General features: G+C 46.7%; 1 protein-coding gene across 12 annotated transcripts in view; it reads right to left on the bottom strand.

The window, feature by feature from the left end:
- The window catches only part of LOC148031522 (phospholipid--sterol O-acyltransferase-like), a 110126-nt gene that overhangs the window by 32580 nt on the left and 53487 nt on the right, over positions 1-24059 (bottom strand). For all 12 annotated transcript variants that reach the window (XR_015691912.1, XR_015691913.1, XR_015691908.1 and 9 more), the window contains exons 10-11: positions 15957-16008; positions 15742-15813 (exon numbers count right to left, since the gene is read on the bottom strand). Coding sequence is in view for 6 of the 12 variants with exons in the window: in XM_087685047.1 (XP_087541173.1) it covers positions 15742-15813; positions 15957-16008 (124 nt within the window). In the remaining 6 variants the exon portion in view is untranslated. The remainder of the gene's footprint in view (positions 1-15741; positions 15814-15956; positions 16009-24059) is intronic.

The raw sequence follows: 24059 nt of genomic DNA, 5'->3' as shown, positions 1-24059 counted from the left end.
GTTTTGCAAGGTTGTTTGATCAATTTCATAAGAAATTTCATTTTCCATATTCAGAGAGGGCCTTGGCTTCCAAGAAGGTGAAGCAAGGAGGTGGAAAAAACAACATCAAGACCGAGTTGGGTAGTGAGGAGCAAAGTAACTCCCCTCCAAGATTGAAACCAGGTTGGCAAAATATCCCCAAGAGGAATAGGTACTGTTAGCATTGCCAAAAGGCCGAATCGTTTTGAGGATGAGTGTCACTCAAAGGACAAGGGTAATCTGCCCAAGATTCGACCCTCTTCCCCACCTAGGAACTCGAGAACATCAAGAAAGGGCACTTCTATCCCTCCTCCACAAGGTGAGTTACTAGTCAGACCTTAATTAGCTCTTTAAAACAGCCCCAAAATTCAAAAATTACCGGAGTTTTTGTGTCCCATAAGCAACCACCCAAACTTTTGGGAGGATCCACATCTATAAATAGGAGATTAGCAACATGGGACAAGGAATTTGTAATGGGAACGGGAATGGGGAACATGATAGGAACAAGAAGGCCCCATTCCAAGAATGGGGAGGGAATGGGACATTTAAAAATAGGTGAATTTAGGTTTTTTTCATAGTTTAAGTTCAAGAATTCAAAACACTCTAAAAGCACATTCTTTACAGCATATTGAAAGTAAAAACAAAATGAAAGATGCATCATATATGAAGACTAGTTGATGCTGCAAAATAAGTACATACTGAAAATTCTAAAGAGTAAAGACTCGAGAGCCATAAATGTTGGGAGGATGCAGTACATATGTCATATTATGAAACATCCAAGGCCCAAGTGATGAGGCCAATAATAGATATACTACAAAAATATCAAGCCGACAACAATGCTCAGAGATGGCAAGTCATTCCTAGGTGTGTTTTGCCTAAACTAGCATTGGAAAGAAGCAGCCCATTATGACTTTGGGCTGCAAGAGAGAGAGAGAGAGAGAGAGAGAGAGAGAGAGAGAGAGAGAGAGGCTGTGACGAGCTTTGAGAGAGAGAGAGAGAGAGAGAGGCTATGACGAGCTTTGAGAGAGAGAGAGAGAGAGAGAGAGATAGAAGGGCACACAGAGAGAGAGAGAGAGAGAGAGAGAGAGAGAGAGAGAGAGAGAGAGAGAGAGAGAGGCTGTGACGAGCTTTGAGAGAGAGAGAGAGAGAGAGAGGCTATGACGAGCTTTGAGAGAGAGAGAGAGAGAGAGAGAGATAGAAGGGCACACAGAGAGAGAGAGAGAGAGAGAGAGAGAGAGAGAGAGAGAGAGAGAGAGAGAGAGAGAGAGAGAGAGAGAGAGAGAGAGAGAGAGAGTAGAGCGCCGCGCGAGCGTCCCGCCCTGCTGCCGGCCGCCTGACCTGCAGGCCTCGTCGCAGTCGTCGCCTGGTTGACCTGCGGGTCCTGGTCGGTGGTCGCTGTCAGGCCTGGGCGCTGTCGCCTGTCTGCTCGCCACAGATCGTCCTCTGGTCTGCGTCACCTCTCAGCCCGCTACAGCGCCTTGTCTTCAGCTTTGCGCCCCTGCCTGCTTGCGCAACCAGCACCACGTGCCCAGGCCTGTGCGACTCTGCGTGGTCCCCTGTGCGCAGGGCTCAGGCAGAGAAAGCGAGAGAGAGAGCAAGCAAATCGGGGATGCTGTCACCTGTGCTGGCCCTGGGCGCCCGTCAACGTCACCTGCACACTGCCTACCTGGCGCGCCAACGTGACCTGCACACTCTCTACCTGTAACCGTGCTGCGCTGCATCGTGGAAGCCCTGACCAGAGAATCGCCAGGATCAAAGGGTGTGCTTGCAGAATACGTCCCTGCACAGGCCGGGACACGACAGTTTAGGGACAGGCAGATAGACATTTTACAAGGACAGATCTGTGCCAAGGAGGCAGCAGATTATTGAAGAGCAGAGACTGTAGACAGTGCATCCTGCTGCTACAGTGAGGGAGCGAGCGAAAGAGAGAAGACAGCGGTATGGCTGGCCTGGATATGGATTTTCTCGACCGGACGGTGGCAGCCCTTGGCCCTGATTCCGATACCGAGGAGCCGGAGGATATGGTGCCATGCACGGAGGAGCCGCCTCCGGGTTCTGAACTGCCGCCGGCAGGCAAACGCTCTAAGCACACTTCAGACGAGCCAATGGGTTCCTCAGGACCGTTCCTATGCGCAGGTTGCCTCCGAACCTGTGGATTCGCAGGAAATAGACTGGGAGCATTTGCTGGACTTTGCCAATACTCTGCTTGGCGATTATGTCCAGCATAATTGACCGTGCAGTTATACTTTTTTTCACCGGCAGGATCCCAGTGCTCTCACATATTCGCCAGTGGATGCACCACTTATTGCAAGGGGAGTATGTTGAGGAGATCTTCCTTGGACCTCGCGGCTTTTATGAGGTGTTGTTGAAATCCGAATCGCATCGAGCTGAGCTATTGTCCAAGTTGCCACTATTCTTTGACCGCCGCTTGGTCCATGTGGTACCATGGCGCCCTATGGCTGACTTCCAGCGTCTGCTCCAACGCGAATGCCCGGTGTGGGTGGAAGTGGAAAATTGTCCAGCGGTATATTGGCCATTGTTGAAAGACGCGATGGCGGTTGTGGGCACAGTGCTGGTTCCCCCCAGCCTCAGGGCTATGAACCGAAACCGTCTATGCATGTTATGGGATACGGCCAGGAAAAGGCCTGCGTGGCTTCGCCTCAATTGCGCTGGCATGCATCCTTTGCATTTTCGCCTGAAATGGGGCAATTTTGCCGGACACTGCTTTTCATGTGGTAAATTAGGGCATTTTGTAGCTGAATGCCCGGAACGGCAACTGTCTTCTGAGGAGGCGCAGGTTGTGCAGCCCAAGGATGACATGGTGCTTGATGCCCAGACACAGGAGACCCTTCAGCCCCCTACTGTCATGGAAAAAGGTAAACAACAGGTCCGAGCTTTGGATTCTCCTAGCTCTGATTGGATTGAGGCACGACAAAAAAAAGGTAAAAAGTTGGAGGCAGGCCTGGCAGATCCTGGGCCTCATGTTTCCCCGGATTCCGTGCGCACGTACACGCGCAGGAAAGACATGGTCACCCCACAGCAGGTTGTGCGTACCATGGCCCCGTCAGCCCCCCGCAATCCGTCTTCAAGGAAAGTCTATTCCGAGGGCCCCAAGGGCCCACCTGCTAAGCTAGCGTTTGATGCGAAAGGCAATGTGATTACTCCTTGGGATAGGCGTTATCCCCGCCCTGCTCCCAAGGTAGTGGATTTCCCTTCTACCTCTAAAGCAGGTCGCCCGAATTCATTTGCAGTATTGGCTGATTTTCTGGATGAGGGTGTCCTGGATGCCCTCGCGGAAAAGATGCAATCGAGGCAACAGGCGCCTCGTTCCTGACTTCCTTTGTTTGAAAATATATGAAGATTGCCACGTGGAACGTGCGAGGCATTTGCTCTCGCCATAAGCAGCATACCATGTGGTCTGTCTTGCATGAAAATCAGTGGGATGTATTATGTGCAGTGGAGCACAAAAGTCATGGTGAGGCAGGAAAGGTTGTGGATTGTCGTGGATTTCGTCTGTTTTATGCAGGGACACATGCTAAGCATTATTCGGGCGTGCTGATGATTGTTCATGAGAAATACCAGCCTGTTCTTGTTAAAAATGATGTGCACGGCCGCTTTCTGGTAATCGAAGTCCTATTTGAAGGCGAGATTTTATGGCTGCTGGGACTTTATGCTCCCAATGATCCCACATCCCGACGGGATCTATGGTTGACTTTGCAGGGCTCCATGGCACTTGGCCGCAGAGGGTTTTTGATGGGAGATTTCAATATGTGTGTTGACTCTTCTCAGTCCACCTCAGGGCATTCGGTAATGGATACGCCAGAAAGCCGGGTGTGGAACTCCTTTGCTTTGCACATACTTAAGCAAGATCTTTGGTCGTGGCTTCACCCTTCTGTTTCAGGTTTTACTTTTCATTCTGCGCAATATGCAACCACTTGGTCGCGATTGGACAGAATGTATATCATGCAGGGGGATGATTTTCTTCCCGAGATGCTGGAGATGAAGGTCTTGCAGCAATATGCGTTGTCGGATCATTTTCCCCTCCAGCTTGAGATGCGGGCACAATCTGTTGCACCTTTTATGCAGTTCCTGGATAAGCTCCCTTTACGCTTCAACTCCTCTTATTTGAAGCATCCAATTTTTCAGGATTATATGCAGCAACTGATTGAGAGGTTCTTATTGGACTTCGCCTCCGAGGGCTTGGCTTCGTTTGCACGCCTGCTCTCTAATGTGCAGCAGGTTGCTCGGCAGTATGGGATTCACGCTGCCTCTCTTTGTCGCCGCCGTCGACTTGCAGCAGAGGACTTATTGGCCTTGGTCCGTTCCTTGCTCCTGGATTCCCCAGATGATGACTTTCTGCTGTCACTGGAGCGGCGTTTGGCCCATCTTATTCAAGTCTTTACCTTGAAATCTTATTAGCAGGCCAAGCTGCATAACTTGACTGACACATTGCAAGATAATGCCTGCCAGTCTCATAAGTTCTTTCGCGCCTTGCATGCTTCTCCGGCTCGCGAAAATATGACTCGACTTCAGGACTCGGAAGGTCGCATGGTCACTGATCCGCAGACCATTATCAATATGTGCAGAAATTATTTTATGGATCTTTTTGGTTCTTCATCCTTGCCGTCTAGCCAGGTTACGCATGCCCGCTCGGTCTTCTATCAGCTGGTCCACCAGCAGGTTCCGTTTGATATGCAAGCCTCTTTGGAGGCGGATATTTGCGAAGAGGAGGTTATGGATGTGTTGTTGCACCTGCCTAAGGATAAAAGTCCTGGTTGGGATGGTCTCACTAATGAATTTTTTGAGCACTCAGCCACGCAGTTGGTAAAGCCTTTAGTGGTCATGTTCCAGCAGGTTTGGGAAACAGGGGTCATGCCTTCTTCATGGAAAGAAGGCCTCATCAAACTGATCCCAAGGTCCCTTCGCCGTCAAAGCTGCAACACTGGAGACCAATTTCGTTGATGGGCGTGATGTATAAAATCTTTTCCAAAGTGCTGGCAAATCGGCTTCACAAGCACCTTCCAGCTCTTGTGCACCCCCTCCAATATGGTTTCATTAAGGGACGCAACATTTTGCACAATATCTTGAATGTGCAAATGGCTATTGATTATGCGAGGCACTCCAACCAGCAAGTGGTCTTGATTCAACTGGACCTGGAAAAGGCGTTTGACTGTGTGGACTGGTCTTTCCTTGCAGAGCTTATGTCTGCTATGGGCTTTGGGATCCGCATGTCCCGATTGATCTACACCATTAGTACTGAGGCTTCTTCAAGAGTTATGCTTAATGGTGGGGTCACAGAGCCATTTCTCCTTGCACGCTCACTCAGACAAGGCTGCCCTTTGAGTCCTCTCTTCTTTGCCTTGGCGACTCACCCGGTCCTTTCAATGTTATCCTCCATGGCGGCTTCTGCCCAGCTGGCAGGGTTATCTCTTCCTTTGGGGCAGCACTTCATTAGCCAATCTTTGGCTGATGACTCCTTTATGATTTTGCAGGCGGACAGGGATAACATTCGCAAGGCATTAGATGTTTGGACGCTCTTTGGTCAAGCTTCTGGTCTTCGCATCAATGCCTTCAAGTCAGCCATTCTCAGTTGCACGGAGCCTGATTTAGAGTCATTAGGCTGGCAGGGCCAGGTGGTTTCTCGTGGCTCGATTGTTAGGCATCTTGGATACCCATTGGGGGTGGATGTACGGCCAAAGGCCCTGCTGGAGTGGATTTCACACAAACTGGCCGTGAAGTTTATGTATTGGAAGTCGCAAGCCTGGCCGTTCCATGTCCGCCTCAAAGTGGCTCAGACAATTATGCTACCAATGCTGACGTATTTCCTGCCATTACTGCCATGGACGCCCAGTACTTTGAAGGCTCTTACTCATCCCATTCGTTTCATGCTATGGAAGAAAGATTCACTGCAGGCAGGCATTTCCTGGATTTCATGGTCACATGCATGTACCCCTAAGCGCATGGGTGGTGGAGCTATTTTGGATGCAGAAACTCATATGCTGGCTCTTCGTTGGTCTCTGTTTCGTGCCATGTGTGTGGATCATCACCCGTGGACCATCATAGCCCGTTATTTTCTTGAGAACAGCGGCCTCCGCCAGGGTAACACACGGCTTCGAGCCTCATGGTGGCATGTCCTTAATGCTGACGCTCGTTTCTCCAGTCCCTCTTCCTCTTTGTTAGTGCATTTGGTCGGCTCTTGGAAAGTGGTGCTCCAAAAGGCCCGTTGGCATCCTGTAGGGGACCGCGTGCAGACAAATTCTTTTCAGCTGGAATTGTTGGCGGTATCCACATTACTTTCATGGGAAGATAAACATCAGCTCAGACCAAGATTTAACCGCATGGCCCGTTTGGGTGTGACTTCGATTGCGGATGCTACCCTTGCCACTCACAATGTCCTTGCATCATTTCGGACTGCTAGGAGACTTTTCAGGATCCCGCGCGGATACCGTGATTTATGGGGGAAGCTTTCCTCGGAACTTCAGGGTAGGCAACCCTTTCCTGCCCTGGCTATGGATCGCCCTTGGCAGGACTGGGACCTTGCAGGCCGGTTGAGTCTGGAAAAGGCCTCTACTAATCAGGTGTATCATCTTCTCATTAAAGATCACCAATGGTTGGGCGTGAAAGTTAATGCTGTTTGGGGCCTGCGGAAATCACTGTCATGGTGGCAGGCAACGCTGATGGAGGGATGGCAGAACAAGACACCTTTCAAACGCAAGGTCTTTCTGTGGCGGGTAATGATTGGTGGTCTTCCTCTTGCCTCGGCCCTTTCCAAGCGTAGAATCTCGAATGGCACTTGCTTCTTCTGCACCACTTCGGCGGAATCGGCCCGACATCGTTTTCTTTCTTGCCCGCTCGCCAAGAATATCCGGTCACTCTTGTCACGAATCTGGCACGCGGTGGTGGGGTCTTCACTGACTCCCTTCGATTGGGTTTTTGTGCGCCCGAAGTATCCCACACCACCACCGTTACATATGAAGATCTTATTCCATTTTTTCAGCTACTGGGGATGCTGGCACATTTGGACCACCCGAAATGCTTTTCTCTTTGATTCGGCTTCTAATGTACCGCGACATATTGCAAGGCTTAAAGGGCTCTTGCATTGGCAGCTAGATCTCATCAGGCACTCTGACTTGCTCCCTCGGGAGGATTTGTATTCCTGGCATTTGGCAATTGCCTCTGGGTCCTTGCCATGATTGGTGTAACTTTTTAGTACCCTAGTCCGGGGATTTCCCACACGTTGGCCTATGGCCCTTGTGCCTCTTGTACTCGTGTAATCATGTAATCTTGTACTTTCTTCGTAATTAATACAATTACCTTTTACGAAAAAAAAGAGAGAGAGAGAGAGAGAGAGAGAGAGGATGGCGGAACTGTGGACGCGATCCCCTGTCGGCGCTTGTGCTTTCCTTGACCAGCAGGCATGCGAATTTGCTTCGCACGTTGCCTGAGCTCCCCCGTGTATCTTGCGTAGGGTCCGTTTCTGCACTGTTCGAGCCCTGGCTCAGCACATCTACAATCAGTCGTCAACTCGCACTACAAACAGTCCTGTGACTTAACGTTCCTGTGGTGCCCTGCTCTACGTCCAAGTAAGAGGACCTGCGTTGATTGTCAGATCGAGCGGGGACTAGCAGCGCCAACCTTCTGCCCCTCGTCACCTGTGCATCAGGGCCTTGGCGCTGTCTGGCTTGTGTCTTGTCTTCCCTACCGTTGGGTGGACCTACACATGCCATTGGATTGAGTTGGAACTTCCAATGTTGATCCCCTGCCCCAGAACGTTTGGCCACGTTGCACACACAGATTGATATGTCTTGTGCTCCTCCTTCCTCCTGTGGGGCTCGGCTGAGAGAGAGAGAGAGAGAGAGAGAGAGAGAGAGAGAGAGAGAGAGAGAGAGAGAGAGAGAGAGAGAGAGAGAGAGAGAGAGAGAGAGAGAGAGAGAGAGAGAGAGAGAGAGAGAGAGAGAGAGAGAGAGAGAGAGAGAGAGAGAGAGAGAGAGAGCGCGACGTGACCCGCACCAAACTCCCGTAAGCATAATATAGAGAGAGAAGACAGCAGTATGGCTGGCCTGGATATGGATTTTCTAGACTGGACGGTGGCAGCCCTTGGCCCTGATTCTGATACAGAGGAGCCGGAGGATATGGTGCCGTGCACGGAGGAGATGCCTCCGGGTTCTGAACTGCCACTTGCGGGCAAACGCTCCAAGCATACTTCTGACGAGCCAAGGGGTCCTCAGGAACGTTCCTATGCGCAGGTTGCCTCTGATCCTATGGATTCGCAGGAGATTGACTGGGAGCATTTGTTGGACTTTGCCAATACTCTGCTTGGCGATTATGTCCAGCATAATAATGAAACTTTTTCTCACGCGGGAACTGATGACGTGCTGGAAGCCACGATGGACCCGAAATTAGTCTTGCAGTCTTTTTCGATGTTTTATGACCGTGCCGTTATACTTTTCTTCACTGGCAGGATCCCAGTGCTTTCACATATTCGCCAGTGGATGCACCATTTATTGCAAGGGGAGTGTGTTGAGGAGATCTTCCTTGGACCTCGCAGCTTTTATGAGGTGATGTTGAAATCGGAAACACATCGAGCTGAGCTCCTGCCCAAGTTGCCATTATTCTTTAATCGCCGCTTGGTCCATGTTGTACCATGGCGCCCTATGGGAGACTTCCAGCGTCTGCTTCAACGAGAATGCCCGGTGTGGGTGGAAGTGGAAAATTGTCCGGCGGTCTATTGGCCATTGTTGAAGGATGCGATGGCAGTTGTGGGAATAGTGCTGGTTCCCCCAAGCCTCAAGGCTATGAATCGAAACCGTTTATGCATGTTATGGGACACGGCCAGGAAAAGGCCTGCGTGGCTTCGCCTCAATTGTTCTGGCATGTATCCTTTGCATTTTCGCTTGAAATGGGGCAACTTTGCAGGACACTGCTTTTCATGTGGTAAATTGGGGCATTTTATGGCCGAATGCCCCGAAAGACAACCGTCTTACGAGGATGCGCATGTTGTGCTGCCTAAGGATGACATGGTGCTTGATGCCCCGGCACAGGAGGCACTTCAGCCACCTAATGTCGTGGATAAAGACAAACAACAGGTCCTGGGTTTGGATTCCCGTAGCACTGATTGGATTGAGGCACGTAAAAAAAGAGGTAAAAAGTTGGATGCAGGCCTGCGGATCCTGGGCCTAATGCTTCACAGGATTCCGTGCGCACGTATATGCGCAGGAAAGAAATGTTCACGCATGCTGCTCGTACTATGGCCCCGTCTGCCCCCCGTAATCAGTCTACAAGGAAAGTCTATACAGATGGTCCCAAGGGCCCACCTGCTAAGTTGGCATTTGATACAAAAGGTAATGTGATTACACCCTGGGATCGGCGTTATCCCCGCCCCACTCCCAAGGCAGTGGATTTTCCTTCTACCTCTAAAGCAGGTCGCCAGAATTCGTTTGCAGTATTGGCTGATTTTCTGGATGAGGGTGTCCTGGATGCTCTCGCGGAAAAGGTGAAATCGAGGCAACAGACGCCTCGTTCCTGACTTCCTTTTTTTGAAGATATATGAAGATAGCCATGTGGAATGTGCGAGGCATTTGCTCTTGCCATAAGCAACATGCCATGTGGACTGTCTTGCATGAGAACCAGTGGGATGTATTGTGTGCAGTTGAGCACAAAAGTCACGGTGAAGCAGGAAAAGTTGTGGATTGTCATGGATTCCGTCTGTTTTATGCAGGGACACATGCTACGCACTATTCGGGCGTGCTGATGATTGTCCATGAGAAATACCAGCCTGTTCTTGTTAAAAATGATGTGCAGGGCTGCTTTCTGGTAATCGAAGTCTTATTTGAAGGAGAGATTTTATGGTTGCTGGGCCTCTATGCTCCGAATGATCCCGCATCCCGACGGGATCTTTGGTTGACTTTGCAGGGCTCGATGTCACTTGGCCGAAGGGGGTTTTTGATGGGAGATTTCAATATGTGTGTTGACTCTTCTCAGTCCACTTCAGGGCATTCGGTAATGGATGCGCTGGAAAGCCAGGTGTGGAATTCCTTTGCTTTGCGCGTACTTAAGCAAGATCTTTGGTCGTGGCTTCACCCTTCTTTTTCAGGGTTTACTTTTCATTCCGCACAATATGCAACTACTTGGTCACGGTTGGACCGAATGTATATCATGCAGGGGGATGATTTTCTTCCCGAGATGCTGGAAATGAAGGTCTTGCAGCAATATGCATTGTCGGACCATTTCCCCCTCAAGCTTGAGATGCGGGCACAACCTATTGCACCTTTTATGTAGTTGCTGGATAGGCTCCCTTTACGTTTCAACTCCTCTTATTTGAAGCATCCAATTTTTCAGGGCTATATGCAGCAATTGATTGAGAGGTTCTTATTGGACTTCGCCTCTGAGAGCTTGGCTTCATTTGCACGGCTGCTCTCTAATGTGCAGCGGGTTGCTCGGCAGTATGGGATCCATCATGCCTCTCTTTGTCGACGACGTCGACATGCAGCAGAGGACTTACTGGCTTTGGTCCGTTCGTTGCTCGTGGATACCCCAGATGATGATTTTCTGCTGTCACTGGAAATGCGTTTGGCCCATCTTATTCAAGTGTTTCAGTTGAAATCTTATCAGCAGGCCAAGCTGCATAACTTGACTGACACATTGCAAGATAGTGCCTGCCAGTCTCATAAGTTCTTTCGCGCCTTGCATGCTTCTCGTGCTCGCGAAAATATGACTAGACTCCAGGATTCGGAAGGTCGCATGGTCACTGATCCGTAGACCGTTGTCAACATGTGCAAAAATTATTTTATGGAACTTCTTGGTTCTTCTCCGTCGCCTTCTAGCCAGGTTACGCATGCCCGCTCGGTCTTCTATCATCTGGTCCGCCAGCAGGTTCCACTTGATATGCAAGCCACTTTGGAGACGGATATTTAGAGGAGGTTATGGATGTTTTGTTATACCTGCCTAAGGATAAAAGTCCTGGTTGGGATGGTCTCACTAATGAATTCTTTGAGAACTCGGCCACGCAACTGGTGAAGCCATTGGCGGTTATGTTTCAACAGGTTTGGGAAACAGGGGTCATGCCTTCCTCATGGAAAGAAAGCCTTATCAAACTGATTCCAAAGGTCCCTTCACCATCAATGCTGCAACACTGGAGACCAATTTCTTTGATGGGCTCGATATATAAAATCTTCTCCAAAGTGCTGGTGAATCGGCTTCACAAGCACCTTCCAGCTATTGTACATCCTCTCCAATATGGTTTCATTAAGGGCCGCAACATTCTGCATAATATCTTAAATGTGCAAATGGCTATTGACTATGTGCGACACTCCAGTCAGGAAGTGGTATTGATTCAATTGGACTTGGAAAAGGCTTTTGACTATGTGGACTGGCCTTTCATCGCAGATCTTATGTCTACTATGGGTTTTGGTACTCGGATGTCCCGATTGATCTACACCATTAGTGCTGCGGCTTCTTCAAGAGTTATGCTCAATGGTGGGGTTACAGAGCCATTTGTCCTTGCACGCTCGGTTAGACAGGGTTGCCCTTTGAGCCCTCTCTTCTTTGCCCTGGCGCACTTCATTAGCCAATCTTTGGCTGATAACACCTTTATGATTTTGTGGGCGGACAGGGACAACATTCGAAAGGCATTAGATGTTTGGACGCTCTTTGGTCAGGCCTCTGGTCTTCGTATCAATGCCTTTAAATCAACCATACTCAGTTGCACGGAGCCTGATTTACAGTCATTAGGCTGCCAGGGCCAGGTGGTTTCCCGTGGCTCCATTGTCAGGCATCTTGGATACCCATTGGGGGTGGATGTACAGCCAAAGGACCTACTGGATTGGATTTCATAAAAACTGGCGGCGAAGTTTATGTATTGGAAGTCGCAAGCGTGGCCATTCCATGTCCGCCTCAAAGTGGCTCAGAGAATTATACTACCAATGCTAATGTATTTCCTGCCATTGTTGCCGTGGACGCCTACTACTTTGAAGGCTCTCACTCATCCCATTCGTTTCATGCTATGGAAGAAGGATTCACTGCAGGCAGGTATTTCGTGGATTTCATGGTCACATACATGTATCCCTAAACGCATGGGTGGTGGAGCTATTTTGGATGCAGAAACTCATATGCTGGCTCTTCGTTGGTCTCTTTTTCGTGCCATGTGTGTGGATCATCACCCGTGGACCATTATAGCCCGTTATTTTCTTGAGGACAGCGGGCTACGCCATGGTAATACACGAATTCGGGCCTCCTGGTGGCATGTCCTTAATGCTGACTCTCGATTTTTCAGTCCCTCTTCCTCTCTGTTACTGCACTTGGTCGGCTCTTGGAAAGTGGTGCTCCAAAAGGCCCGTTGGCATTTAGTGGGGGACCGCTTGCAGACTAACTCCTTTCAGCTGGAATTGTTGGCAGTATCGAGATTACTTTCATGGGAAGACAAACATCAGCTCAGACCGAGATTTAACCGCATGGCCCGTTTAGGTGTGACTTCAATTGCGGATGCTACCCTTGCCACTCGCAATGTCCTCACATCGTTTCAGACTGCTAGGAGACTTTTCAGGATCCCGCGCGGATACCGTGGTTTATGGAAACAGCTTTTGTCGGAGCTTCAGGGTAGGCAACCCTTTCCTGCCCTGGCTGTGGATCGTCCTTGGCAGGACTGGGACCTTGCAGGCCGGTTGAGTCTGGAAAAGGCCTCTACTAATCAGGTGTATCATCTTCTCATTCAAGATCACCAATGGCTGGGTGTGAAAGCTAATACCGTTTGGGGACTGCGGAAATCGCAGTCATGGTGGCAGGCAACGATGATGGAGGGCTGGCTAAATAAGGCACCTTTCAAATGCAAGGTCTTTCTTTGGCGGGTAATGATTGGTGGTCTTCCTCTTGCCTCAGCCCTTTCCAAGCGTAGAATCTCGAATGGCAATTGTTTCTTCTGTACCACTACTGCGGAATCGGCCCGACATTGTTTTCTTTCTTGCCCGCTCGCCAAGAATATCTGGTCACTCTTGTTGCAAATCTGGCGCGCAGTGGTGGGGTCCTCACTAACTCCTTTGGATTGGGTTTTTGTGCGCCCAAAGTACCCCACACCGCCACAGTTACATATGAAGATCTTATTTCACTTTTTCAGATACTGGGGATGCTGGCACATTTGGACCACGCGCAATGCTTTTCTCTTTGATTTGGCCTCTAATATACCGAGACATATTGCTAGGCTTAAAGGGCTCTTGCATTGGCAGCTAGATCTCATCCGGCACTCCGACTTGCTCCCTCGGGAGGATTTGCTTCCCTAGCATATGGCAATTTCCTCTGGGTCGTTGCCATGATTGGTGTAACCTTTTTCGTGCATTAGTACGGGGATTTCCCACACGTTGGCCTAGGGCCCTCGTGTCTCTTGTAATCATGTAATCATGTAATCTTGTACATTTTTTTCGTAATTAATACAATTACCTTTTACGAAAAAAAGAGAGGCTGTGACGAGAGCGTGTGAAGCTGTCCAGCCCGACTGCTCGCAACTCTGACTCCTACGAGGGATGTTCAAGTCCACGCCGATTCCGAGCCAGAATTTTAAAGAGAGAGAGAGAGTGTGTGTGTGTGCAGAAAGATTGGTGGTAAGGGTAAGGCTAGCAAATGGTGTGCTGGCAGTAGATGCAGAAAATAGCACCAACTGGGTTACCGGTGGGGACAGGCAGATGGAACATGACATTCCCAACAACATTCCTCCAAGTTGGAACTCTCCCTGTAGGGAACATTGTTGGGGAACGTGACAGGGAACATTCCTTGCAATTGGAAAGTGTTCCTTGTTCCTATCCATTTAGGGAATGACATTCCCCCATTCCCTTCGTTTCATGTTGCTAGGAATTGAAGGCTGTCGGCCTGCCCAGCCTCCCTACCGCTAATCTTAACCTACTCCAACCTGTTCAGAGCTGTCTACAGCCTAGAGACTCCAGCAGCAGCTGTGTTTACTACTCAGCCCTTGCTGTACACTTTTGATGTCATTATACAGCTTTCACCTGATCTGCAGCACCCTGCATTTCCAGCTGCAGCTACCACCCTGCATCTACATTGTGTCTGGGAGCTGCTACCTGTCTTGGAACTGCTGTACACTTTGTCAAATCAGTCCACATCAGGTTGGGACCAAGCGGGCTGCACTTCTGTTTCCAGTCATTTACAACAGTTAGTCACTTTGCCAGAGGCTACCTGCTTCGATTCAGGATATCTGTTCAGACTACAACACACTCTCTAATTCATCTTTGTCCTGGTCCATTTTGAGACATGGAGGTTCAAGGTTTTGTATTCACTTTTGCATAGCGTGTTTTCAGCATTCAGCATTCATTCATTCTTCTTTCACTCTGAGTTACTCTTCACCTTTCAGTTCTACCGTTCTATCACTGTGATTTGTTGTGCACTTTGTGTTTATCTTCCATGCTCAAGTATTTCTTCATACCAAACCATGCCTACATCTCTAGACGAGAGCAATGCCAGTCTAGGGTAGCTATGGTATGGGAGCTCCCAAATCCCTTATAGGCATGCCACAGCCTGAAACAAAGCCTTTGTGACAACTGCAGCCACTGCCAGCTCAGCACAAATGATTTCATGTGGTACTGATGACTTGCTTTGTGACATAACCAAGGATCAATCCTCATAGGATTATGTCACTACTAAACAGTTGGGTGGCCCAGCGCTTTTGGATCTGCGATTGATCATTGCATGTTGTGGGCATTGTTCCAAGGTCTATATTATTATCCAGCATCCTTGAGCCTTAATCGCTATTTATTTGATGCAAAATGCTGTCTGTGAAAATAATTACTTACCTGCGAAGTAGGATCCTTAATTGGATTGAAAGCAAGCTGGTTATTGAGATTTTGGAAGATTTTGGCAATAGCTCAAGTTATCAATTGGCCAGGAAGCAATGTTCTAGACAACAGTTTAATAGATGGCAAGGCTAGGAGTTGTGCACCTTAAAGTTGCTCTCCTGTCTCTCAGAGTCTCATTATTATCCTTGTCTTTTAGGTAGGCACATCAGAGATAAAAGTGGTTAGATTTTACAGCCCGGCTTGAAACTATTTGATTCAACATACATTGACTTTGGTCCCTGTTTGATGAGCAGGAACCATGGACCAATGTAAAGTTAAAGTATTTGCAAGCACTTATGGGTAGATCTGCAAATGCAGTTATCATATGTTGCTGCAAGGTAAGCACTTGGTTACTGAGAGAGCAAACAAGCTTGAAAGCTGTAACACTGAGCACACTGGTGGAAGGCCACATTGCTGAATGTTTGGACTTGTAAAATCCATTTTAAAGTTAAAGTGCTCCTGTGGAGACTTCTGGTGGGAGGATCCCAATTGGGAATTAGTTGAGCAAAAGGAAGATCAGTCAGAGTCTCTTGATCATTTCTAGCATAACTGAACCTAAGAATATTTACTCCAGCAAAGGAAGCATTCATCCATTTCTAATGGACAACAATTTATTGGAGGGGTTCAGAGTGATTCCTGGTGGTGTGTCAATTACATTGAGATATTTAGCACTCAGTTTTATGTTAAAAAACTACAATTGACAACTGTAGATGTTAGTTCATGTCTCATTTGATCTAAGGTATTAAGGTGTGACACAGTTTGTACATGCAATGCATAACCTACAGATTCTTTCACTATAAGAGATGTAGTAGAGCTCCAACCCCAACTTTGTTTTTCCTATGACATTCATATCTAACCAAAAAGAGAAGATTGAAGCAGAAAGACCAACCTGAGGTGTTCGTGTTATATTTACTTGAGGACCAAGCCATGTTTTGCAAAAGGAAAGTGAGTTGTAAGGCAGCTGAAAAGAAGTGAGGAGCTTGTAAAAATCTAACCAGACTGGATCATGAACTTCACTGGAGGCCTAGATAATGTCATACATTTTACCTTTAACAAAAAACACGATTTGCACAACTGGTAAATAAGAAAAATAAACTGACATACCGTACCATCTCCACTCATAGGGCTTGGACTTCCGTTTACACTGGCTCCTGACCTGTTGAAACTCACTGGACTAAATAAGCTAGAAAACAGAACCAATGCATGTAATCACCAGAAAACAAGAGCTTAAGGTTACACCTTAGCATGATAGAATAAAAATGATCAACAAATTTAAAGACAAGGCGTATATAAATCTGGATGTTATGCATAATTACTCGTCTGAATGCTCCAGGATATGATGATTTACAAATAAAGCATAGTGAATTTTCTAGGACCCCTTCTCAAGTTTGGAGGCAAAGTTTGCAACCTATCTTCAATATAGTTCCCCAAAGCTAGTATAAAAACTGAGCCAAGGCCTTTTGTCATGATTATTCTCATTCTTTCAGCACTTTCTTGGTACTGCCCACCTTTTCCATTCCTTTAAACTTTGGTCTCGAGTTCACTAAGAGGGTTCATTGAGATGAAAATGACTTGAACCATCTACAAACCTCATTGACAATGTCTCCTGTCTAAAGGCTAGTTATTAATAAATCATGTAGATGTTGATGTTAAGAAATGAACTCCTTAAAAGAAGATTACAATATATGACCTCAAAAAATCAGATTCTGAAAGTATGACAAAGCAGCAAGAAGACTGTGCAAAAGGCTTAAGTTCTCAACATATGATGCCACAGAAAGGGATATATTTCAAGTCATGTTGAAAAACTTCCCTTTATTTTGTACAGCTCTTAATCCTTGTGCCAAATTCAATGTGGCTGAATACTGGGAATGATATCATGCAAAGGTGTTACCCATAGTCCAAAATCTATAGTGTTTGGCAAATTAAGCACCCAAGACATGATATAGGCCTTGAGAATTTAGCCATCCTTTCGGTTTTGTTACTAAAATCTGAGGATCAGATGAATCATTCTTTGCAAAAGACGCAGGCCAACCTATGAAGGCTATGGAGCAAGGACAGATCCCACAACAGCTTCAAGAGTGACACATTGGCCAGGGCTATGCATGGAGAGAATCCAACTGCTTTGCTGCAGTGAATGAAAGAATTGTTGGGGGTAAAGGTGCCTCTGCCTAGCCGCCCGTGTATTACTACACTGACAGTACCTGCCACTGCACACTATAGGTGGTGGGCGCCCGTCATAGTCACTTATTCTTTATTCTTTTAGTGACAGTTTGAATAAAGGAATGCCCGGCCACACATTCTGGTTGTTGGAGTTCCCACTTCTGAGTCTCTCTCTCTCTTGGCTCTTGCTCTCCATCCGCCATAGCTCTCACCGCCAAGCTTCTTCCTCCTGGGTTTCACTTCCCTTTTAACTGGTATCAGAGCAAAGGCATTGGAGCTTGCCTGGCATTCTCTTCAGCCTGGATTTGAAGAGCTTCAACCTGAGCTTCAATGGCAGCCATGGCACCTTCATTTACAGGTATGTTTTGACCTCCTGCCTCCTCCCCGAGCTTCTGGACCTTCATCGGCTTCTTCCCGGGCTGCATTGGAGCCCCCTCGACATTGCCAAGTGCTCCCGAGCACTATTGAAGACCCCCCAGCCCCTAGGAATAGCCAGCGCAAATTTTGGTGCATTTTAGAGGGCTGGGTTGACCTGCTCCTGGCATTTCCCTGCTCTTCCTCGGCTTCCTGGCACTCTTGGCAACCGACATTAGTGCTTGGCTCCCGGTGATCGATTCGAGTGCTTCCCCCTTCAGCCCTTATTGTATACACAGTCCTAGGACTGTCAAAACAAGGCAGCACTTGACATTTACTGTTTGATGCTTCTTAGCATTGCCCGTTTGATGCCTATTGATGCCCGATGATGCACGGATGTTATGGAATGCTATGTCTATGCTTTGGGACTGATTTGGAGCAGATTTGAGCGCTGTTTGAGCTTCATTTAACAGTAAATTGCTTGCTATAATACAATGGGTTGAAGCTCATTTACTTGGTATATGCATTGATTCTTGGATATGAGGTGCTTACTGGAGGTTTGAATGATCATACCAATGTATTTGGAGGTTGTCAAATGCTTCTTCTTGGTTTCGGAATGCTTTTGAGCTTGGATTAGGCTCTGACTTGGTCGTTCTTCACTGGCATTTGGCTTTAGTCGGCATGCTTTGGACCGGTCTATGCCTATTGTCACTGCTTGACATTTAGGCTTCTTGCATTCATGCTTTGGTCAGATATGGATGCCGCTTGGTTTGCCCATGCTTGATAGCTACTTGGAGCTACATCTTCAGATGTATTTGAGCATTTTGGATCTACTGGGCATTACATTTGGTTGTCAGTTACATGCTCTTTGAATGCTTTCAGCCTTATGCTTTACGGGTCTGAGATAGCTTGGGATTTAGGCTCCGGATGTACCCTACTGGGATTTGGCATGTGTGATGCTATGTATTCGATGTATTAGAGCGTTGCTTGGTCTCTTTGCATCTGACTTTACTTCCAGTGGGAGCCTCTTGGTATATTCGGATATACACAGAGTCTTATTTACACTTGAGCTTGAGCTTGAGCTTGTGGGACAGTTATATGCATTTGCTCTCTTGAGAGCTTTATGTCTGCAGTTAGTCTGTAGTGGGCTGATTTGATATGCCTATTGGGGCAGGCACCTATCTCTGTCACACGTTTGTCAGTTTTGTATACATCTTGGATGGTTATGTATTAAGCTTCTTGCTCTATTAGTTGTGCTTGTGCTTGGTCTCTTCTTTTACCCTGAGACCCATTACATGCATGACTTTTAGTCGTATGAGATGTCTCTTGCCTAACAGGTTATTGGTTTGATAGTTCTTGGTACTTTCTTGTCCCTTGACACTCACTGTTGGATGTATCTTGCTACCTGACAGTTGCAATGACATATGCATCAGTGATTGCTTCATTTTGGGACAGTTTTACATATTGCTGTCATTTATTACAGCAAGCTGAAATCTGCAGATTTTGAGCACTTCTATGAGGGTAATGCTTACTATTTGATGTTAACTTGGTCATATTTGGTGGACAGGTGTTTCTCTTGGTGAAATCCACCCTTTCAGCCAGTTTTAGCAGTGGTTTTAGTGCATTTTCTGTATTTTGCTTTGATTTGGGACAGTATGGCTGGTCATCTAAAATATACAGCTCTCTTTAACATTGCCAAGTTGGATGGTAACAACTATGGGTATTGGAAGTTCCAAATATGGAAGGTTTTGGTGCAGAAGTTGCAGATTAAACCCTTGCGTTTCAAGGGTGTTAAACCTAAGGATATGGATGATGATGTTTGGATGGAAGTTAATGAGCTATGCAAGTCTACCATTATATTGTCACTCTTAGAAGAGATCCATCATAATGTTATTGAAGATGAAAATCAGAGTGCATGGGATTTATGGGAGAAGATTCAGAAGCTCTATGCGTAGTAGAATCCTGCATCACAGATGTATTGGCTGAAGTTAATGGACCTTCGCATGAAGGAGGGGACCTCCCTTTAATCTCATTTTAATCAGTTTCATGCTATCATGAAGAGTCTGTTGTCACATGATATTGAGTTCAAAGACAACTTGCACCCGTTGTTTCTGCTTGACACCTTGCTTGAATCATGGGATGTCTTCCGTACTGCCATATGCACAAACAAGCTTGATGGGCTGAAAATCAAAGATGTTAAGAGTGCTTTATTGATAAGGAAATCAACAGGAGAAACAATGATGCTTCCCGCTCTTCACATGCATTGACCGTTAAAGGTGGCAGACATGGCAGGCATGATAATGATCATAAGGGTAGGGACTCTCAGAAGTCCAGGTCCAAGTCACGTGGTCGCAGTAAGTCCCATGGATGGAAGTCTGATCTTACCTGTCATTATTGTGGGAAAGCAGGACATATTAGGCCGTAGTGCCATAAAATGTGCGATAAGCGCAAGGAAAAGGGAAAAGAGAAAGTGTAGGAAAAGTCTTCTGAGCGCAATATTGTACCTGTAAAATCCAGTGTGAAGATAAATGAGGTTAATGTCATGCAAGCCACTGATTTAGATGACGATTACATACTTGCAGCTTCTTCATGCGATGCCTTACAAGCTTTTGAGATACATTCTATGTATGCGCAGTGCTGGCTCTTGGATTTGGGTGCGTCCTTTCATGTGACACCCTGTAGAGATTGGTTTCATACCTATTGTACCATATCTGGTTTTGTGTGTCTTGGTGATGATAGGTCTCTTGACATTGTGGGCATTGGAGATGTTAGGCTGCAGTTTCCTTTGTTGGCAGTTCTTTTGTTTTGCATGATGTACGCCATGTACCTGCGTTGACTCGCAGCCTTATGTCAGCTGGACAGCTTCATGATGCAGGATATTTTGTGTCTTTTGGAGACTCTGCATGGAGGATTACTCATGGCAGGCTTGTGTTTGCAAGAGGTGCCAAGTCTGGCAGCCTCTATCCCTTACTTGTATCTAGAGCTACATTGGATTATGTTTTGTCTGTGGGTTCTATTTCCCATGTATCCCTTTGGCATGCTCGTTTGGGACATATACCTCTTAAAGGAATGAAAATGCTCCGTGCTTTGCAGTATCTTTCGCCTTTTAACTCTTCGCATTTTGATTCTTGTGATCACTATTTGTATGGCAAGCAGACTAGAAATACACATAAAAAGTCTGGTAAGAAATGCATGGGTGAGCCCTTGGCTCTTGTGCACTCAGATGTATGTGGACCCATGCCCTATCAGTCACTTGGTGGGGCCAAGTATTTTGTTACTTTCATAGATGATTACTCACGTAAAGTTTGGGCTTATCCCATAAAGAAAAAATCCGATGTCTTAGATACATTTCAGCGTTGGCTTGCATTGGCAGAGAACCAGTCTGGGAAAATGCTAAAATGCCTAAGGTCAAATAATGGGGGTGAGTATGTATCACGTGCTTTTGAGTAGTTTTGTGACGAGCGGGGTATTAAGCGTCAGTTAACCGCCCCTTACACCCCTCCATAGAATGGTATGGCTAAACTGCATGAATAGGACCATTCAGGAAAGGGTCCGTAGCATGCTTAGCTAGGTTGGCTTACCGCAACACTTTTGGGCTGAGGCAGTTACTACTGCACTGTATCTCATTAACAAGTCGCCTAGCAGTGACATTGACTTTCAGGTTGTAGAGGAGGTATGGGCAGGCAAGCCCCCCTCTTATGATCATTTGCGTGTCTTTGGATATGAGGCATTCTGCTATGTGCCCAAGGACAAACGCAATAAGCTAGACCCTAAAAGTGTCAAATGTATTTTGATTGGCTATGGAGATGCATGAGAGATGGGTTGCCGTCTATGGGATCCATAGGAGCGGGAAGTGATCCGCAACCATGATGTCATCTTTCATAAGGAAAAAATGCATGTGCACCCTAAGAAAGTGGTTGAGGTACGCAGAGTTATCTTTCAGGAGGAGCCACGTGCTCCCGTTCAGCCCACTCCAGGGCCAACTAGACAGTGTGCAGCATCACCTGATGCCCATGGCCCAGATGCTAGACATGTTGATGTTAGACAGGATGTCCATCAGGCAGCAGAGCCTAGGTTGAGGCGCTCTACTAGAGATAGACGACCTCCTGACCGTTTTGCGCCCTCTATGGATTATGTACTGGTTACAAATGCAGGAGAGCCTCTCACTTATGATGAGGCTATGCATAGGGGTGATTGTCACTCTTGGGAGAGGGCTATGCAGTCTGAGCTTGACTCATTGCATAAGAATCAGACTTGGGATTCGGTTTCCTTAACTCCGTGTAAGAAGGCTTTGCCATACAAGTGGGTGTACAAGCTGAAAAGTACCCCTGGACACCCCAAGCCGGCATACAAGGCTCGATTGGTTGCTAAGGCTTTTAAGCAAGAGCATGGTGTTGACTTTGATGAAGCCTTTTCTCTTGTGGTCAAGATGACCATCCTACTGTCAAGATTTTGGGAGAGAAGGAAGGAGTCTCACTTGTAGCTTTCTCACTTGCACAATGGGGAAATACACACACAGGTGGAGGCTGAAAACAGTTTTCCTCTTCTTAGTTGTGTAAGCCAAAAGAACTCACTAGTACATAGAAATAGAAGAACCCTATATATGGGTCTCAAACCAAACTCAACTAACTAAGGTGGCATACTAACTGAGCCACAAACTAGAGTAGATAAGGATAGCTGTCATCTAGCTATTATTCATGGGCAGTGTACCAACCGCATCTGTAACTAACAAGTTGGTGACATAAATGCACAACGGCCACCTTGGCATATCACGAGTGGAGCTCGATATCTCAACACTCCCCCTCGAGCTCAATCCCAATTCCTGCACACCAAGCAAGTCTCTGAACTTGCGCAGCTTCTCTGCGCCCAATGTCTTCGTAAATATGTCAGCTACCTGATCCTCTGTGCCAACATAAACTAGATCAATAAGACCTAGTAAAACTCTCTCTCGCACATAGTGATAATGCACCTCAATGTGCTTTGTTCTAGCATGATAGACTGGGTTATTTGCCAAGTGTATACTACTCATGTTGTCATAATAAATGACAATTGGCCCATCTGTAGACTGATGCATATCATAAAGTAGCTTATGCAACCAAGCTACCTCACATGCAGCCATTGCTACACCCCTGTACTCAGCCTCTGTGCTCGACAAGGCAACTGTAGGTTGTTTCTTGCTGCTCCAAGTGACTGTAGCACTCCCAAAAGAGAACACATATCCACTGATAGATCGTCTATCAGAAATAGTACCAGCCCAATCAACATCAGTGTATCCATGCAACAGTATTGAACCCCAGTCTCATAAAATAGTCCATACTGCAATGTGGACTTCACATACCTGAGTATGCGTCTAGCCGCATCCAAATGTGTTTTCCTTGGAGCCTGCATAAACTGACTTACCAATCCAACAGCATAGCTCAAATCTGGCCTGGTAATAGTCATATAAATCAAACTTCCTACTATACGTCTGTACATAGTAGGGTCTTCGAGAAGCTCACCTGCATCTGCGCTCAACTTCACATTCTGCTCCAAAGGAACTGAAATAGGCTTACAGCCTGTCATCCCATATTTGGATAGCATGTCCAATCCATATTGCCTCTGCAAGAGCCATATCCCACTTGGTGATCTAATCACCTCAATGCCCAAGAAATAACGCAGCTCTCCCAAATCCTTCATCTCAAACTTCTGCTTCAATAGTATTTTCACATGAAGGATATCTCCATCACTATCACCTGTGATAATCAAATCATCAACATAAATGACAAGCAGCATAACGCATTTCTCTGTTTTTCTCATATAAAGTGAGAAATTTGCCTTGGAAATCTGAAAGCCAATAGTGACAAGATACTGTCCTATCTTGTTAGACCATGCTTGTGCTTCACCTTATAAACCCACTTACAACCAATTGCATTCTTATCTTTAGGCAAAGGTACCAATTCCCATGTAGCATTTGCTTCCAAAGAATCCATTTCTTCATCCATGGCTTTCTCCCATTTTTCTTTTCCCATGGCTTGCTCAAAAGAAGTGGGTTCTGGTTCCTGTATCACTTTGACCATATATGCATAGTGAATGGCTGTAAATCCATCATATTTCAGCCTATCCACAGGATACCTAGCTCTGGTAGACCTGCACAAAGTAGTTCACTCCCAGGTGCTCTCAAAACATCCCTGGTCTTCCTTACTCCAGGTGTAACAATAGAAGGAATACCCAACTCATCATCAATGCTCTGTTCTGAGCCACTGGATTCACCATCCACATAAGAGTGACCTGTATTCACATCAAACATGGGCTGATCTACCTTCTCTTTTCCTTTTCGTGATACCTGCATACCACTATCTGCATTGCTTTGAGAAGATTCTCCTGATCTCAATCTGCCTGTCCATGGCAAAGAATGTGAACCACTGCTAGAGGACGCTCCAGGTCCACTAATATCTTGTGACTGCTGCTGTGAATTCTGTGCAGCATTACCATTTTGTGCATCTACATTATCAATCACATTTACTGGTTTATACCAGCTACTCATCTCATCAAAAACAACATCTTTGCTCACTGTAAACTTACGAGTAAAAGGGTTATAGCATCTATACCCTTTTTGCTACAGAGAATAACCAATAAAGATGCACTTCTCAGCTTTTGGATCCAACTTGGATCTCAACTCATCTGGCACATGAACATAGGCAATACAACAAAAAA

This window comes from Lygodium microphyllum, chromosome 9 (genome assembly GCF_053477565.2).
Source record: "Lygodium microphyllum isolate KBCC chromosome 9, Lygodium_microphyllum_v1.1.10, whole genome shotgun sequence".
Lineage (NCBI taxonomy): Eukaryota > Viridiplantae > Streptophyta > Polypodiopsida > Schizaeales > Lygodiaceae > Lygodium > Lygodium microphyllum.
This window is presented reverse-complemented; position numbering and strand designations above follow the sequence as displayed.